The 18,877-nt window shown below is 38.7% G+C and overlaps 3 protein-coding genes across 6 annotated transcripts in view; 1 reads left to right on the top strand and 2 right to left on the bottom strand.

The window, feature by feature from the left end:
* The window catches only part of TRIM37 (tripartite motif containing 37), a gene marked incomplete at its 3' end in the record, with an annotated part of 154,439 nt that extends 142,691 nt beyond the window's left edge, over positions 1-11,748 (bottom strand). For all 4 annotated transcript variants that reach the window (XM_082678832.1, XM_082678829.1, XM_082678831.1 and 1 more), the window contains exons 1-2: positions 11,455-11,748; positions 9,597-9,698 (exon numbers count right to left, since the gene is read on the bottom strand). In XM_082678832.1, coding sequence (XP_082534958.1) covers positions 9,597-9,698; positions 11,455-11,475 — 123 coding nt within the window. In that variant the 5' untranslated portion in view covers positions 11,476-11,748. The remainder of the gene's footprint in view (positions 1-9,596; positions 9,699-11,454) is intronic.
* Positions 11,749-11,860: 112 nt separating this feature from the next.
* Positions 11,861-18,877, top strand: part of PRR11 (proline rich 11) — a gene marked incomplete at its 3' end in the record, with an annotated part of 56,228 nt that continues 49,211 nt past the window's right edge. The window contains exon 1 of the mRNA XM_082679926.1: positions 11,861-11,873. The remainder of the gene's footprint in view (positions 11,874-18,877) is intronic.
* Positions 15,576-18,877, bottom strand: part of LOC309838654 (SKA complex subunit 2) — a 28,196-nt gene continuing 24,894 nt past the window's right edge. Inside the window, exon 4 of the mRNA XM_082679878.1 lies at positions 15,576-15,884. Within this exon, the coding sequence (XP_082536004.1) occupies positions 15,816-15,884 (69 nt within the window). The 3' untranslated portion in view covers positions 15,576-15,815. The remainder of the gene's footprint in view (positions 15,885-18,877) is intronic.

Here is an 18,877-nt window from a genome sequence, read left to right as displayed (position 1 = left end):
TGGGAAAGGATTCCATTAACAACCCTGAACATCATTTCTTTGGTCCCTGAGCAAAACAAGATTTAGGTCAGGTTTCTTTCCCTCAAACAATGCTCTGCTAAAGTCATAGCACTCCTCAAGAACTGGTCTCAGCCCACACCTCTCTAGCCTCATCTTCTACCTCACCCTAGGGGATCCAGCAAGATTAAGTCTTTAAATATGTTTCCCCTCTCTGCCCAGGATATTCAACAATTCTCTTTAACTAGATTATTCCGGCTCATCCTTTAGATTTCAGATTACATGTCACTTCCTCCAGAAAACTCCCTGACTGTCTATAGACTATTTAAATACCACTGTCATGCTTTACCACAGTAACCTATACTTCCCCTTTCATTGTACCTATAACACTTGGTATACTGACTTGTTTGTCTCCCCTGGCCTACTAAAGTAAAAGCCCTATAAAGGTTGGGACCATGGTAAGGAATGACACAGTCTATATTTTTTATTATGCCCCTCCCTTCCAGCCAAAACAGGCTTATTGCTATAATATATAACACTCTTGGCATCCTATTTGTGTATTTGCTTATACTGTTCCTCTATCCACGTGCTGTCCCATGGGAATGTCCACTGATTATGTCCATAATACTTTCCTGCCTATCCCAGGCTAGTGATCTTTCCCTTCTCTTATTATTTGTAGCATTTTTACCTTGTATTCTATAATCTAATTTAATCACAAAACAAATATGGCAATTTTAATACTTTGAGGAAAAACAATGTTTCTACCAAACCAAAACCAAAGGTAAGAACCAGTGATACAATATTAGTACTCAAATAATATTAAAGAAACACCTTTGTAGCAATTCCCTCACATTCAATTTAAGAATTAATTTCTCAGGCTTCCCTGGTGGCGCAGTGGTTAAGAATCTGCCTGCCAGTGCAGGGGACACAGGTTCTAGCCCTGGTCTGGGAAGATCCCACATGCTGCGGGGCAACTAAGTCCATGCGCCACAACTACTGAGCCTGCACTCTAGAGCCCGCGCACCTAGAGCCCGTGCTCCGCAACAAGAGAAGCCACTGCAGTGAGAAGCCCACGCACAGCAACAAAGAGTAGCCCCCGCTCGCTGCAACTAGAGAAAGCCTGCACGCAGCAAAGAAGACCCAACACAGCCAAAAATAAATAAATAAATAAAATTTAAAAAACAAGAATTAATTTCTCTCCTTCATTAAATGGAAGAATCACAAGCTTGAGACATTATTCAAACCTGAGTCGTATTCCTAGCTCTGGCACTTACTATGCGACACCAGACATGTGACTGATCTCAAGTTTCCTCATATGCAACAAGAGAATCAGCATTCCTACTCTGCAAAGCTGTTTAAGGGAAATCCTCAACAAAAACCTAGCAAACCAAATTCAAAAAGTGTATACACCTTGACCAGGTGGGATTTATTCCTGGGATACAAGGATAGTTCAACCTACAAAAATCATTCAATATAATACATCACATTAAGAAATATAATAATATATTATAATATAGTAATATATCAATATATCAATTATATCAATATATCAATTATATCAATTATATATATATCAATTATAATATATCAATATATCAATTAGATCAATATATCAATTAGATCAATTATATATATTATATATATAATTGATATATCAATATATATAGACATATATATCAATTAAATTGATATATCAATTATATATATCAATATATCAATCATATCAATTATATATATAATATATATCAATTATAATATAAATATATATAGATATATATAATTATCTATATCTATATATATTATATATAATTATATATAATTATATATATTATATATAATATATCAATTATATCAATATATCAATTATATATATCAATATATCAACTATATCAATATAATATATCAATTATATCAATTATATTATATATAATATATATAATATAATTGATATAATATATCAATTATATATATCAATATATATTGATATATATATATCAATTAAATTGATATATCAATATATATATCAATTATATCAATTATATATCAATTATAATATATCTATATATCATATATATAATTATATATATGATATATATAATACATCAATTATAATATATCAATATAATAATCACATTAAGAAAATGAAGGAAAAACCCACATGATCATCTCAACGGATACAGAAAAGGCATCTGACAAAATCTAATATCCTTTCATAATAAAAACACTCAGACTTCCCTGGTGGCGCAGTGGTTGAGAGTCCGCCTACTGATGCAGGGGGCACGGGTTCGTGCCCCTGTCCGAGAAGATCCCACATGCCGCAGAGCGGCTAGGCCCGTGAGCCATGGCCGCTGAGCCTGCGAGTCCGGAGCCTGTGCTCCGCAACGGGAGAGGCCACAACGAGAGGCCCGTGTACCACAAAAAAAATAAACAAACAAAGAAACACTCAAGAAACAGGAAAAGAAGGGAACTTCCTCAACTTGATAAAAGTTCATACATAAAAAACCCACAGCAAACATCATACTCAATGGTGAAAGACTGGAAACTTGTCACAAAGTTAGAGGACTCATATTTCCTGATTTCAAAGTTTACTACAAAGCTACAGTAAATTAAAAGTTTGGTACTGGCATAAGGACAATGAAATAGAATAGAGAGCCCAGAAATAAACAGAAAGGGACAAATATTCTATGATTCCATTTATATGAGGTAGTCAAATTCATAAAGAAGGAACAGTGGTTACCAGGGGTTGGGGGAGGGTAATGGACCAAAGTAATAAAACTACACATCCTTGTCTTTTTCCTGATCTTAAGGGGGAAGTATGTACTACTACATACCTATAAGAATGGCTAAAATTCAAGACTGAACATACCAATACCAAGTGTTGGCATTAACATGGAAGAATGGAAACTCTCATACACTGCTGTTGAGAATGTAAAATGATACAATTATTATAGAAAACAGTTTGACAATTTGTTAAGCAGTTAAACATACACCTACGATATGATATAGCCATTCCACTCCTATTTACCCAAGAGAAATGAAAGCTTAAGTCCACTGAAAGACTTGTATACAAACATTCATAGCAGTTTTCTTTGTAAATGCCCAAAACTAGAAGCAACCTGTATGTCCATCAGCAAGTGAATGGATAAACAAATTACGGCATATGCATACAACGGAATGCTACTATGCAGCAATAAAAAGAAATACTATTTTTTTAATTTTATTTATTTTTTTATATAGCAGGTTCTTATTAGTTATCTATTTTATACATATTGGTATATGTACGTCAATCCCAATCTCCCAATTTATCCCATCACCACCACCACCTCCCCCTGCCACTTTCCCCCCTTGGCGTCCATACATTTGTTCTCTACGTCTGTATCTCTATTTCTGCCCTGCAAACCGGTTCATCTGTACCATTTTAAAAAGGAATACTATTGATACAACAACATAGATGAATCTCAAAATAATTTTGCTGAGAGAAAAAAGCCAGACCCTTAAGAGTACATACTATAAGATTCCATTTGTATAAAATTCTAGAAAATGCAAACTTATTTATAGTGATAGAAAGCAGATCACTGGTTGCTTGAGAACAACACAAGAGGAGGCAGGGACTACCAAGAGGCACAAAGAAACTTCTGTGGATTAGAGATATGTTCATTATCTTGACTGTAGGGATGGTTTTTCAAGTGTATACATTTGTCAAAACTTATCAAACTGTGTACTTTAAATACGTGCAGTTTATTGTATGTCAAATATACCTAATTTTAAAAGGCTGAAAAATTAAGAACAAAGTCAATAATTACTGGCAAATTGCTACCAATGTTAAAAATCAAGAGGGGGTAAGAAAAAACTGGATGAGAAAGATGTGGCAAAATAACGGGAAAAAATACAAAAGAGCAACAGGTATTGAGAGAAAATCAACTGAGTACAGCTAGATAAATGAAGACCTGGCCTGAAAACACAGCCAGTGTTCCTGCTTTGGGGTATGCCTGTAGAGGCATCAGGGAGTCGTGGGTAGAGTGCTGGCCTGGGGATAAGTTTAGTCTTGGTCTGTCACCAACTACTACGTAACTTTGGACAAGTCTATTCATGCGTCTGGGCCTTAGTTTGTTAAAATGACACAAGTATCTGGACTGCCAAAGATAGTTCAATTTCTGTGGACAAATGAACAGAGATGAGATGGAAGAGAAGGAAAAGCATTCAAATAAACAATATTACAATATGATTGTGTGGAGTGCTCAGCGTCTCAAGGACTTTGCTCCTGTAATTACCCCTCCTCTCTCCAATTATTCTCGACTGGTTCAGTCCCAGGAAGGTATAAACCTTCTCCTAAAAGATGACTCTCAACATCCCCCTTCAACCCATTACCTTGTTTCTCCCCTTTACAACGAGATTCTGTGACAGTTTTTATACTTGCTGTCTCATTCTCCTCCCACTCTCTGACATCAAGTTTTTGCCCCCACTGTTCCACTGAAACTACTTATCGGGGTCACCAATAACCTACATATTCTCAAATCCAAGGGATTTCCCTGGTGGTCCAGTAGTTAAGACACTGCACTTCCTGGTCTGGGAACTAAGATCCCGCGTGCTGCGCAGTGCAGCCAAAAAAAAAAAAAGAAAGAAAAAATCAGATCCAATGGTCAATTCCCAGGCTAGAACCATATGACACAGCTAAACTACTCTCTTTTTTTTTTAGTTTTTTATTTTATTTATTTATTTATTTTTGGCTGTGTTGGGTCTTCGTTGCTGTGTGTGGGCTTTCTCTAGCTGCAGCAAGAGGAGGCTACTCTTTGTTGTGGTACACGAGCTTCTCATTGTGGTGGCTTCTCTTGTTGAGGACTCTAGGCACGCAGTCTTCAGTAGTTGTGGCACACAGGCTCAGTAGTTGTGGCTCGCAGGCTCTAGAGCACAGGCTCAGTAGTTGTGGCACACAGGCTTAGTTGCTCCACGGCATGTGGGATCTTCCTGGGCCAGGGATCGAACCCGTGTCCCCTGCATAGGCAGGCAGATTCTTAACCACTATGCCACCAGGGAAGCCCTAAACTACTCCTTTTTGAAACATGTTTTTCAGTTGAATTCTGTGATGCCTCACTACTCCTGGCTCCTTCTTATTATCCTGCTGAATCCTTCTCCTAACATCTAAACACTGAGTGACCCAGAGTTCAGACCTAAAAATCTCTTCCCACAGGAGGTAATCTGGTGGTCTCATCTAGTCCCCTGCCTTTAAATACTATCTATATGCTAATTATTCAATCTCTCTAACATCCCCTTCCTCAAATCCAGGTTCATTCCCCTTCCTCAAATCCAGGTTCATATTTCCAACTGTCAACCTCTCCAATTAGATGTATAATAAACATCTCAAACTTTACATATTAAAACAAAAAAACTTTATACATTAAAAGGGTGAATTTTATGTTATGTGAATTATATCTAAATTTTTTTAAGATTTTAAAAATTACAAGTATTGTAATAAAGTGAACTAGTCCAAAATTTTGAACTGGAGTATCACAGAGTCACAAATTGGTTTTTTGTTTCTTTTTTTTTTTTAAAGAAAGAACTATATTTAATCATACCGCGGGCTTCCCTGGTGGCACAGTGGTTAAGAATCAGCCTGCCAATGCAGGGGACATGGGTTTGAGCCCTGGTCCAGGAAGATCCAACATGCTGCGGAGCAACTAAACCCATGTGCCACAACTACCGAGCCCGCAAACCACTACTGAAGCCCTCGTGCCTACAGCCCGTACTCCGCAACAAGAGAAGTCACCGCAATGAGAAGCCAGCGCACCACAACAAAGAGTAGCCCCCAATCACCACAACTAAAGAAAGCCCACGTGCAGCAACGAAGACCCAATGCAGCCAATAATAAATTAATAATAAAAAATCATATTGCTCTCACTAGCAAAAACAATGGTTTTCTGTAGTTACTAAGTAAAATGTAATTTAAAAGTAAAAAAAGAAACACTTTTACATCTATAACCTACCCAAATCTGTTCTTCCCTCAGTTTTTTCTATTTCAGAATGGGAAACCATTAATTCACCCAGATGCTGTAAAAAACTTTCCTCACATCCCATCTGTATGAAAATCCATTGATTCTACCTTCAAAACATACCCAGAATTGCCCTATTTTTCACCACCTTCACTGTTACCATTCTGGTCTAAACTACCATTCATCTTTCACTAATAAAGCACATCCTAATTGCTCTCTTCACTCTCTCCCCATCTGCCTACAGTCCACTTTCCACACAGTAGCCAGAGTGATAGCTTTCAAAACATTAATTACTTCAAATCACTCAAAAGCTTTCAATAGCTAGCAGCACACTTAAAATAAAATCCAAGGTCTTGACCAAGGCCTCTAGCTACATCTTCAAACTCATTTCCTTTCCCTCTCTCCCTCTGTCCACTTTGCTCTAAACACACTGCTTCTTTGGCATTTCTCAACACACTAAACATATTTCTTTCTCACGGTGTTTGCCCCTTTTGATTTCTGTGCCTGGGACTTTCTTTCCCTACATATTCCCATCACTCTCATCCTGGTCTCTGCTCAAATGCCATCTACTCAGAGAGACCTTCCCAGATTACTCTAACTAAAATAGCTACCAACCTGCCAGTTACCTCTCGAAGTTCCTACTCTATACCCTCAACCAGTTTCATTTTTCTTTATGCTATGAAGAATATCTAACATATAGCCATTTACTTTTTTGCCTATATCCCAACTAGAAAACAAGTCAATTCCTTGAGAAGTCAGTGCCTAACTCCAAGTCCACAATTAATACTTGTTCAATGAATGAACAAATGAATGGTGAATTCAGGAACCAGAACAATTCTGAAAAAGGAAGGTTAGAACCATATTATTCAGAGAGTCTGAATATAAGGCTAATGTTCTTGGACTTTATCCTTCAGGCAATAAATCTCTGAGGCTTCTGGGAGGGAAAAAGAATGACATTACTGGAAAATATCAATATGGCAGCAGGATACAAAATGGACGAGAGAAGAAAAGACTCAAGACAGAGAGATCAGTTAGATAGTAACTATAATTATCTAAGCATGAGGTAATAGATGTCTGTATTTCTCTATTAGGATGGTAATAATAAGAACAGAAAGGTAGGACAGATATAAATGACACTAGGAGATAACTGACAAGACAAAAATTATTGGTGTCAGAGGTTTCAAGTTTGATTAGTAGAAAAGAACAAACAAACAAAAAAAGAATTCAAGAAGAGTCAATTTGAGAAAATAATAGGAAGAATTTGATCTAGAACAAAGTTCAAGATGCTGGAAGGACAATCAGATAAGACATTTATAGGTCAATGCTGAAGGAGTAGATTTAGGAGCCATGCACACAGATGATAGTTAAACCTGCAACAGTAAATCAAATTTCTCAAAGTAGATAAAAATTTCCCAGAAACTTCATAATAGAGAATGCCAGCGCAATATTTAAGAAATAAATACTTGTAAGGAACAGGAAGAGGAAGAGGAAAAGTGAAGAAATGAAGAATCAATGAGTGGACTTCCCTGGCAGTCCAGTGGTTAAGACTTCGCCTTCCAATGCAGGGGGTGTGGGTTTGATCCCTGGTCCAGGAGTTAAGATCCCACATGCCTCAGGGCCAAAAAACCAAAACACATAAAACAGAAGCAATATTGTAACAAATTCAATAAAGACTTTAAAAATGGTCCACATAAAAAAAAAAAAACTTAACAAAAAAAAGAATCAGTGAGGTATAAGGTAATAACCAGAGATCATAGATCATATGTATGCTGAACCTTCATCAAAAGAGCTGAGTCCAGATCTACTCTACCAATAAATTAACTACAGTGATAGAGGCCAATTACTTAATTTCTCTAGCTTCATTCAGCTTTACCATTTATAAAACATAATGATATGTATGAGTTGCTATTTTTACAATAGAATAATACAACACTTTACAAATGGAGAGTACATTTTAGTTTTTTTTTTAAACAAGTGTCCACCATCAGCCTTTTTCTTTTTTTGTTGTTGTGGACCTTTTTTTTTTTTTAATTTTTATTTTTGGCTGTGTTGGGTCTTCATTGCTGCACACGTGCCCCCCCTAGTTGCAGGGGGTAGGGGCCACTCTTCGCTACGGTGCGCAGGCTTCTCACTGCAGTGGCCTCTCCCGTTGCAGAACACGGGCTCCAAGCGTGCAGGCTTCAGTAGTTGTGGCTCGCGGGCTCTAGAGCACAGGCTCAGTATCTGTGGCGCAAGGGCTTCATTGCTCCATGGCATGTGGGATCATCCTGGACCAGGGCTCGAACCCGTGTCCCCTGCACTGGCAGGCGGATTCCTAACCACTGCGCCACCAGTAAAGTCCCGATGTGGGCCATTTTTAAAGTCTTTATTGAATTTGTTACAATATTACTTCTGTTTTATGTTTTGGTTTTTTGGTGGAGAGGCATGTGGGATCTTAGCTCCCCAACCAGGAATCGAACCTCCCACCCCCTGCATTGGAAGGTGAAGTCTTAACTACATTTTAGTTTCTAAATTACCTTTTAGCTTATCTCATTTAACGCCACAACCATCCTGTGAGACAGATCTTGTTATCCACATTCTATTGTTTGAGAAAACAATGCTAAGATCAAGTCTCTCAGTTTATGAGCGGGAGAACCAGCATGGTATGTAACTTAGGCCCTCTGTAGATGTGTAGTGTCAAAGAACACAGACTCTTGACCCAGGCTTCCTGGGTTCAAATCCAGCTCCATCATTTGCTAAATGTGTGACTGGAAGCAAATGATTTAAGTGTTACAGATATTACTCTTGACAAAGGGATATTTATCTTCCTCAGGCAGGAATAAGGAACCACAGAGAAATTTTGAGATGATGAGCGTGTTAGATGACTTTGACTTTCTCAATAAAGGAAATAATCTACTAAGAGTCATGTGGGCCAGGCAGTTTTCAACTATGGCCTGCAGATGTGTGACTGAATCCCCACACACAACCAAAATAAGCTCTTCTGCTTTATATCTTAAGCTTCCTAATAATTTTGTTTCTGGGGTTCACCTACATTCAATTTTTAAAGCCAATGGATTATATTCATCTTTAAAGTCTCTTTTAACTATAAGATTATATGATTTTATTATGTGCCTTTTAACCCATTACTAGCTTTTTCTCTATCTTACCCATCAAACAAGTATAAACTCTCCCTCCTGAGTCTCACAGCACTTTGTGAGGGCCTCTTTAGGACACTGCACATTCTTCAATATAAACACAAAGACCATTCTCTCAATTAGATTTAAGCTTCTGCAGGGCAGGCACTTCCATCACTTATCTTAGTATCCTCAACCCCAAACACAACGCAGGTAAGCACTTAGTAAGTACTTGTTAAATGTACAGTGATTTAATAATGTAAATATACTAAAATTACACTGGGCTTTGGTTTCCAGACACTTCATGGCAATTATGACTTGATGATTATTCATCTCCATAGTACTAAACAATACACATTGATGGTCTCCCTATTAAGAAACAATCATTTAAGACATTTTTAAAAGGACATAAAATGTAAAATTAAAACAAGATAAAGAAAATGGTTTTTACAATACACCCTATATATACTAAATGTATGTAAAAAGAGATACAACTTACCCTGATACAGCTGAAACAACAAAGCTTGGAGCAATGAGGACACAGGCGTGCATCCCGCAATTTCTCCATACAAATGAAACATCGGAAAACATCAGCAATGCTCTGAAAATAATAAAAGATATAAGGTTCACCAGATTACGCTACTGAATCATGAGTAAAAGGCATGCTTGCAATAATTCACCTGACAATTACATTTATTTTGGGTTGATAACATCCCAGTTTTAACTATATTCCATATCAGGACTTGGTTAGTCAAGGTCCAGGGTACCTCAGAACATCTCCTGGGAAAAAAATGCTTCCTTTTTTCTAAGCTTCACAGTGGTCCTAGTCTAAGAAAAGAATATGGAATGCAAACACAGACATGCACAAATATTTTCACGGAAACATCAATTATAATGGCAAGAATCTGGCTATAGCCCAAACGTCAAAATATTAAGTTACAGGAGTTAACATAGACTATGATAGTCACAGAAATATTTTTGAATTGTTTAATGATCAAAAAAAACCCTTATGATGTGTGACAGTAAGGAAAAAAAAGGCAAACTGTGACTGTATGAACACTATGAACTTGTGACTTTTTCTGCAATTTCCCCAAGGGGGATGCACTGCTTTTATAATTTAAGTATAAAAAGATACATTAATGGCAGCATACTTTGATCAAGAGAGAAACAATGTAATTCAGAATCCAGAAATCTGAATTTCTGCTCTGAATTTCTGCCATGCTGCTGCAACCAACTAGCTACTTATTTGAGCCTGAAATTCTGTCCGTATGGAGAATTTTGGTGGTAGCTCTATGAAGGCTTTGGGAAGAAAAAAAATACGTAAACAGAAGAAGCAGTATTATCTTTGCCAGCCTCAGATGAATCCATTTAGGCAGTATCTGACAAGAAAACAGATATAATTAAATGTAGGTTATTATATATTTTAAGTTTATTTTTACAGTACTCACATTTATTTTTACTCCATTCCAGAGGAATTAAACTCTTCTAAAACCAAGGTAAGGTTACAAAACTTTTATAATACTTTTACATGAGGAATTAAGGAGAAAATTACTCACGAGTCTAACCATGACTCTGCAGGACCAGAAAGAATCTGTGAGAATGCAGACGTTGGGGGATGGGGGGTACGGCGGGGGAAAATACGACCATTGGATGAACTAGTTTCAAGTGGAGTGCCCAGGTAATATAGCTGTTCCTTATCAACGATTTAGTATTTTAGTAATTGCAAGGTTCAAGTCTTGACAATTATTATTATTATACAATTATGTCCAATAAGCAATCTTTTTTAAGTTCCTAGCATTAACGTAAATACCCCAAACGTTTGAAATCATCGTTTACAAGAGTCATATATAAAAAGAATAGGTTGCTCTGGAAAACTACAGTCAAACAGGATAGTAAAATTATATCCTCAATCAATCTAGGAAGGGCAGATGTCTACAAAATGTACCGCTGGGAGGGAATGATTATCCATTCGGAGGGAGATTTGGATCCGCGCAAAAACTCGTAAGAACTGGTGGCGAGTCGCAGCGCACGTCCGTCTAAAGAATCTGCAGTTCTGCTCTGCACAGGCTGTAGTTTGCAGAAACCCTGTGGGGATGAGTACCCGTGCCAAAACATCCTGAAAACGCCAGGATACGCACCACCTGACTGCGGGTCAGAGCACAGGGCAGCCGGAGGGCTGCAGAACGAGCACGGCGTCCTCTGCACTGGGCCAGCCCCCTCCACAAAGGCAGCGGCGGGGTGGGGGGACTAGGGCAAGGCGTCCTACGAGAGGGTGGACTAGGGCAAAGCGCCTCGAATAAAGAACGCTCAGCGGGTGGCGAGGGAGACTAAGCACCACCTTCCTCAAGCCCCCTCACCTCCACACTCTGTTCATCCATTGCCTCCGGCTCTCGGCGGGGCGCTCGGCGACCCGCGGAGTCCGTGGTCTGACCTGTTAGGCGCCGGCCTGAGGTCACCAAGTCAAATCGCCGCGGAGAACAGCCGGGCGACTACATCAGGGGTCTCCGACCACCGCCCCACCTGCGTGCCCCATCGCTTCGGGCTCGGCGCCAGCTACCCACACTTCGCCATTTTTATCCGCGCGCCAGCCCTAGGGCGCAGTGGGAGGGTGAGCGGTAGCCACAAGCTTCTTTCCTCCCGGCTGAGCGGCCCGCCAGCGACCAAGCAGGAGCCTTGCCCACGTGACGCGGGCACGCGCCTATCAAACCGCAGCTGAAACCCGGCGGCGCTGGTCTTCCGCGACTCAGTTGCCGCTGGGAATTCGCAAACACCAACGGTAACCACGGTAGCGGAAGGTGCGGTGTGAGAAAAGGCGCGGCCCGCGTGCACGCATGCGCGCAGGCCGCAGCGCTAAGGGAGCGGACCAGCGGCGGGCGCCTAGTTCCCGCGGTGCAGGGGAGCACACGAGATTTGGCCGCTGGCTGCTGCAGAGTTGCGTGCCTTCGGCCCGTGTTAGCGCAGGCGGAGGAGGGCGCGGCGCTTGACCGCGCCCCGTCTCCCTCAGGGGAGGGGCGGCGCTCTACCCGTCTCAAACTTTCGCGCGCCGAAGGCTGGAGCCACCTGGAGGGTTTGTGGGAAATGCAGACTCCGGAGCCACACCCCTAGGTATTCGGACTCCGTGATTCTAGGGTGGGGCTCCACGAAATCGTTTTCAACAAATTCTCTCGGTGATTTGGCTGCAGGTGGCTTGTGGTCCGCACCTTGAGAAACTGTGGTGCAGAGGATTCGTGGCTAGTGCTGCTTTCTCGGGGAGCAAGCCCAGATTCTAAGGTTTTTAAGACTTCCGCCCCACGTACGGAAGCAAAGCTCCAGATTGTGAAGCTTAGAGCGGTAATTTCAGAGTCGGGAGTGGGAGGACGGGACCACGGACGGTGTAGACGTCAGACCCACACCCAACCACACTCGCCCTGCATTGCTTGGGGCTCGAGGTGAGCTATCGCCCTGAGACTGTGGAAAGTGCAAGAGTATCAGCTGTATTCAGCTTTCCCATATTGGCGTCTGCTTTCTACAGTTTTCTAGCGTAAGAAATGTTTAAAGATTGCAGAAATTGAAGGTGTGAGGCAAAGGATGTACATCAAATTCTTGAGTTTAATTTTTCCTTTCCAGTTTATTGCAAACAACTGTTACACTTAACGGAAAGTGAATGCACCTGAAAAGAATCAACAATTATCTAGGAAGAATTTCTTAAATATCAAAGCATTTGGACTTTCTTATAAGTAGTGGGCATAACAATTTTTTTTAACTCCATGAGCCATGTACAAAGATATAATTTAGGAATATTGTGCCTGAAAAAATTCTTTCAGCAAAAATCATTTATGGTCTTGGAACTACATAGAGGTGACAGTTGCACATCTTTTATACTAAAATGCCCTCAGTTGTACATTTTAATAATGGCAAATGGTTAATTTTATGGTATGTGAATTTTACCCCAATTTAAAAAGTTACTTGGGAAACACGGTACTATACTACTTGGGACTCAAAGGGTAATGAGAAGTGGTCTTTGCAACCCAGCATAGCAGAAAGCAAATAGGTAAAATTACAATGTATGATAAATATTAAAATAGGTTCTTGTACTAATAGATATATTTGCCCAAGAGCCCCAAAATGTTTAAAGATTTATTGCCATAGTTCATAACAGTGGAAAATTAGAAAACCCGTACAACTAATTAGGGGTCATTGCTTGCAAGCACTAAGTCAGATTCTGGCTAACTAAGCAAAAAAGGAATTTAGTTGGCAGGATGCTAAACTGCTGTGTGTCGTTGAGAAACCTGTCATGTGCTCTATTAGAATTCCTTAAGGAAAGGCTGACCTTGCCATCCTCCTTTACCCACCCTCCAAATCTCCTAACTTGTGTATTATACAGCTTAAACGCCTAAAGAGGAACTGGTAAAAATTATGGTAAATTTATATATACAGCTGTTCAAAAGAATGATATGAAGATACCAAAATTATTTTTAAGATAAAAAAAGGGTGCAGCTGCAGTACAGTATATAGTATCAGCCTATTTTTGTTTAAAATGTTTTTTAATTTGTATACATGTAGAAACATCTGAAAAAGTTGCAGTTATTTGGGAGAATAAGCATACTTATATTTTTTTAATTTCTTAAAATTAAAGTGTTTAAAATACAACCTAATTAAAATTAATTTGTATCACAACTTAAGACATAAAAACACTAGTAGTCACATAGGAGAAAACAATTATCCAGATGAGAAATAAAAAAGGTCTAAATTAGGTAGTAAGAGTGAAGGTAAAGTGAAGGTTGGATACAACAAACATTTCAAAGAATTATAGATTTCAAAGAATTATAGATTATAGAATTATAGATTTTATTAACTAAGAAGATAAAGGGATGCAAACTTTAATGCCAGCTAACAGAATAGTTGCTGTTAACAAAATAAGAAAATCTGTTAAGTATTCTGGACATGTTCAATTTGAATATTCAGGTAGAGGTTTTTATTGGAAATTTGGATCTAGGTCTAGTGAAATAAGTTATACTTGGGAATCATTCCCCAAAAGGGCAATAAATGAACCTTGGGAAATAAATGAATATATAAACAAGAGCAATTTTAAGAGGGATGAGGGGAAGAACCAACATTTAGAAGGTAACTTGTGAAGGAAGTCATACAGGAAAAACAGTACAATCTAGATTTTTTTCTGATTGAAAGCAAAACCCTTTAACACCAGTAACTTGTTAAGACCTCTTCATGATAACCACCATTTTTCAATATCACCATCACCATCACATCCCAGAGCCATACCATGACAGGAACTTCCTCAATATTCATTGCCTGAGTACTGAAGAAAAATATTATCTGTTACTAAGGTGTGACTTATTTATCTGTAATTTAAAAGGGGGGGGGGTTACTTTCTGTTCTCCAGATATTCAGAAGAGACAAGACAATTTTAACTGAAGCTACTCTTCCAACCCTGTCTGTCAGCTATTATAAGTTTGTTAATAACATAACAGAAAAAATTCTTTTAAAATTACATTAAAGTATAATTCTATAACCTGTAAAACTAACATTTGATACACTTTTCCTAATCTTTCAATGCCTTGTTTTTATGACATATATAGAAATATTTATTGAAGGACTACTAAATATCAAACCCTAATACTTTACCATCTTATTGTGCTTCCAGCCATCCTGACACACACAAGTCAAATGGTTTGCTCAGGGTCGTACAGCTAGAATTTAAAACCTGTGTTTACATATCGGGTATGAGTCCAAAGCCCAATCTTGACGACAAAGCTACAATATCTGCTTCTCCTCTTACCTATTTAGCATAGCTTTAACATTTCCCAGAACATTAACAGTAATAATTTACTGGCAACCTGACCTTCTGTTGTATAGATATACCATGATTTACTTTCATATTTACTTGCCATTAGTTTTTTTCTTTTTTTAAATAGGGAAGTTGACGCACGCGCGCACACACAAAACAAACTGGCAAGTAGCGGTTGCCAGTGATCCTCTCATTTCAGTTTCTTAGCTTTCATATACAGTAGAATGAACAATTACAGTAATATAGACCAGAGGAGAACAAAGGTAGTATTGAAGTATAACAGGGACAATCTAAAACAGCGTTTGAAAGCAGAGCTCATGCTGCTCAACATTAGCAGGAAGAAGGAATAGGACAAAAATAAAAGTGAGGCTGTCACAGAAAAGCCAGCTTATTACTAAGTTAGGTTTTATGGGAGACTGTTAAGTCACACATTAGCAGTCTCACCAATAATGTGACCACATCTGCAATCAGAATTTTCAATAATAAAATTATATACATATATATAACATAATACAAATTTTTTTTCTATCCTTTAATTTCCAAAGCATGTTCATTCACATTTGACTGACTGGTGGTACATAATTTTCTTTTACAATAGGCCAGGACATCTGTGTTATCCTGATTATACAAAAACAGATACAAAATGGTGTTGAGACTTGCCTGAAATTACAAGACTAAGTGTATACGCATATGTATGTTTAAATCTCTTTATTTCCATTCCATCCCTTTGGCTGAACATTATGAGTACAATATCTGCTCTTCTTCTTGTATTCCCCTCTCTCGTGGAAGGCATCACTATCCAGTAACCCAAGCCAAATCTCCTTTGTCATCCCCCCACCAACAGTCATCAAATGCTAACAAGACAGCTTCCTAAATCTCTCTGGAATTGATCTCTTCCCCATTAGAGTTCCCTTTTGCAAGTCCATTTCTTCATCATAAGTCTGACATGTGAGCTCTTAATTGCTCTGCCGCAGTTTTCTCTTCTTCAGTCAGTGGTAACAGCTACAAAACAAATGACAAAATCTTTATTTCAAAATCCCTTAAAACAACAAGGTCCTACTGTATACCACAGGGAACTATATTCAATATCCTGTGATAAATCAGGATGGAAAAGAATATGAAAAAGAATGTATATATGTATATAACTGAATCACTATGCTGAATAGCAGAAATTAACATATTGTAAATCAACTATACTTCAATAAAATTTTTTTTAATTAAAAAAATCTTTAAACACTGCTGAATTAATTTCTGCTTTGTTACACCAATAAATGTTTCCATAAGTTCATACTATGTATGTAATCACAAATTTAGGAAGGCAAGGAAAAAATACATATTGGCTATCTATATACAAGCTACTTTGATGTTTGAGTTTCCAAAGAACTTGCAATTAAATTGAAGAAACAAGACCAAGAAATCAAACAATTTAAGGAGAGTAATTTAACAGAACCAAGGAAGTCACATTTGAACAGCATATTCTAAAAGTACTTTGAAAAAGAAGTGGGAACAAAAATAGTCTGGAAGTTTCTTCAGAAGTAGAGATTTGGGTTAAATTTTGAAGGATAATTAAGATGCTTTTATCTGCAAGTAACAGAGACACATTTGAAAATGGATAAATAAGAAAATGTATTATCATTGCACAATAAATACAGAAGGGCAGGTTTCAGGGCTGGTTTATGCTCAACAATGTAAGGACTCAGTTTTTTCCATCTAACAGCTCTGATATCCTTGATGGTGGCTTTATCCTCAAGCTGACAGGAAAATGGCTCTAGCGGTGCTAGGTGTCACATCTGTACACAATGTTTAGAAGAAGTAAAGCTTTCTCTTCCCAGAGTTCTCTCAGCAGTGGGGAAACTCTTCCTAATTTCCTACTTTCAGACTTTCCCTCCTCATATGTCATTTGCGTTACAAACCTATTCCTGAACCAATGTTAGTTAAAGGAAAATCCATTCCCCTTGCAAATCAGGCACACCCCTGAAGCTGAGGATAGCAGCAACTTTACCTTAGGCCTGAGTCTGAGGAATGGCACACATCTCAAGAGAGTCAGTTATCTTTTAGGCAGGAAGAGAGAACAGATGCTGAGAAAACCACCAGCAAACAATTCACAAAAGCAGGTAGAAGGACTACTAAATAGCAAAAGGGAAGGGGACTTCCCTGGTGGCGCAGTGGTTAAAAATCTGCCTGCCAATTCAGGGGACATGGATTCAAGCCCTGGTCTGGGAAGATTTTCACATGCCGCAGAGCAACTAAGCCCACGCGCCACAACTACTGAGCCTGCGCCTAAAGCCCACGAGCCACAACTACTGAAGCCCACCCTCTGCAACAAGAGAAGCCACAGCAATGAGAAGTCTGCGCACCGCAACGAAGAGTAGCCCCTGCTCGCCGCAACTAGAGAAAGCCCACGCTCAGCAACGAAGACCCAACGCAGCCAAAAATAAATAAGTATATAAATTTATATATTAAAAAACAAAGAAAAGCCGAAGGCAAGTTGTAAGGGGCTTTCACGGAGCACCAACAAACAGGCTAGCTGAAACATAGGGTTAATGAGGAAATAATAGGAGGTAGGACCTGAAGAATCACTCAAATAGTTACAAATCTGCTTAACTATATAGGTCATCTCTAGAGAGACTGCCAAATCTGGAACACCTCGTACCTACAGAATCAGAAGCTCTAGGGCAATGCTGTCCAATAGAACTTGCTGTGATGCTGGAAATATTCTGTATCTGCACGGTCCAATCAGTAGATGAAGGACTGAATTTTTAATTTTATTTAATTACTTTTAATTTTAATTTATATAGCCACATGAGGCCATTGGACACCCCACCTGGTTTCGTTTATCAAGCCATCATTTGCCCAAAATGTTCACATGGATAAAATGAAAAACAATCATAGGCCTTACTGCAGCCCAAATAGTAAGAGAATTTCCCTCTTCTGTCTCAAAAACAGGAAAAGGCATTATTCTGGCAAGACTTTGTTCTCCATGAATCCATGTTTCTCATTGTGATCTCTGAAATTCAGAGAGATTTCAGACCATCTGTTTATAAAATAAAACTTCAGAGGTTTTCCAGGAGTTAACTAGTCTAAAATGTGTAGAAATTTTTCTTCTTTAATACAAATGTTTCAGAGCATCGATGGAATACCATACATTCTATCTTTAATGCCTTTTTAATTTTCTGTTTATTGCTATACTTTTGTTTGGGAGGGGTTGTTTTGCTATCTTCTATTTGGAACAAGTTTAGTCCTTTTTTTTCTTTTGATGGTCACCTTTACAATTAACTATATTTAAACCTCAGTGTCTTAACAGCAACTAAAAAGATCAGGAAATTAATATGTATTCCCTTCCTTCCACCTCCTTTTCTGTTCTTACCTCCCTATTTATTTTTTACTATTACCAATTCAAGTTTTTTTAATTCAAATATACATTTTCTGTCCTTCCAAATGAAAAACCACTCAACTTGATAAAAATCATAGCAAGATAATAACTGAACCGTTTTACTTTGTTTGCTTTCTTTTGTTTATGAACAAAGGACCATTTGCCCTAAGTAGAGATCCCTTTCTTGTTCTTCATGTTCCCAAAATAATTTTAAAAGCCCTTTTGGTTATTTTAGAAGTTTTCAGAATCCTCAGCTCAATCTAGCCTTTGGCTTTCTTAACTATTCTCACAGTTCTGACCATATGTCTAATATACCTCTTTTTATACTTGAAATTCCTTTACACGTCCTTTACGCTCTGGGCTCATACAACTATTTTTGGTTATATAACTCTCTATAGATGCCATTCCCTTTTCTTCCACATTTTGATCATAAAAATTTTCTCTTGGGCTTCGCTGGTGGTGCAGTGGTTGAGAGTCCGCCTGCCGATGCGGGGGACGCGGGTTCGTGCCCCGGTCTGGGAGGATCCCACGTGCCGCGGAGCGGCTGGGCCCCGTGAGCCAAGGCCGGTGGGCCTGCGCGTCCGGAGCCTGTGCTCCGCAACGGGAGAGGCCACAGCAGTGA

The sequence above is a fragment of the Grampus griseus genome (assembly GCF_964374135.1).
Source record: "Grampus griseus genome assembly, chromosome: 20".
Taxonomy (NCBI): Eukaryota; Metazoa; Chordata; class Mammalia; order Artiodactyla; family Delphinidae; genus Grampus; species Grampus griseus.
The sequence above is the reverse complement of the archived record's forward strand: the minus strand, read 5'-3'. Positions and strand labels throughout refer to the sequence as shown.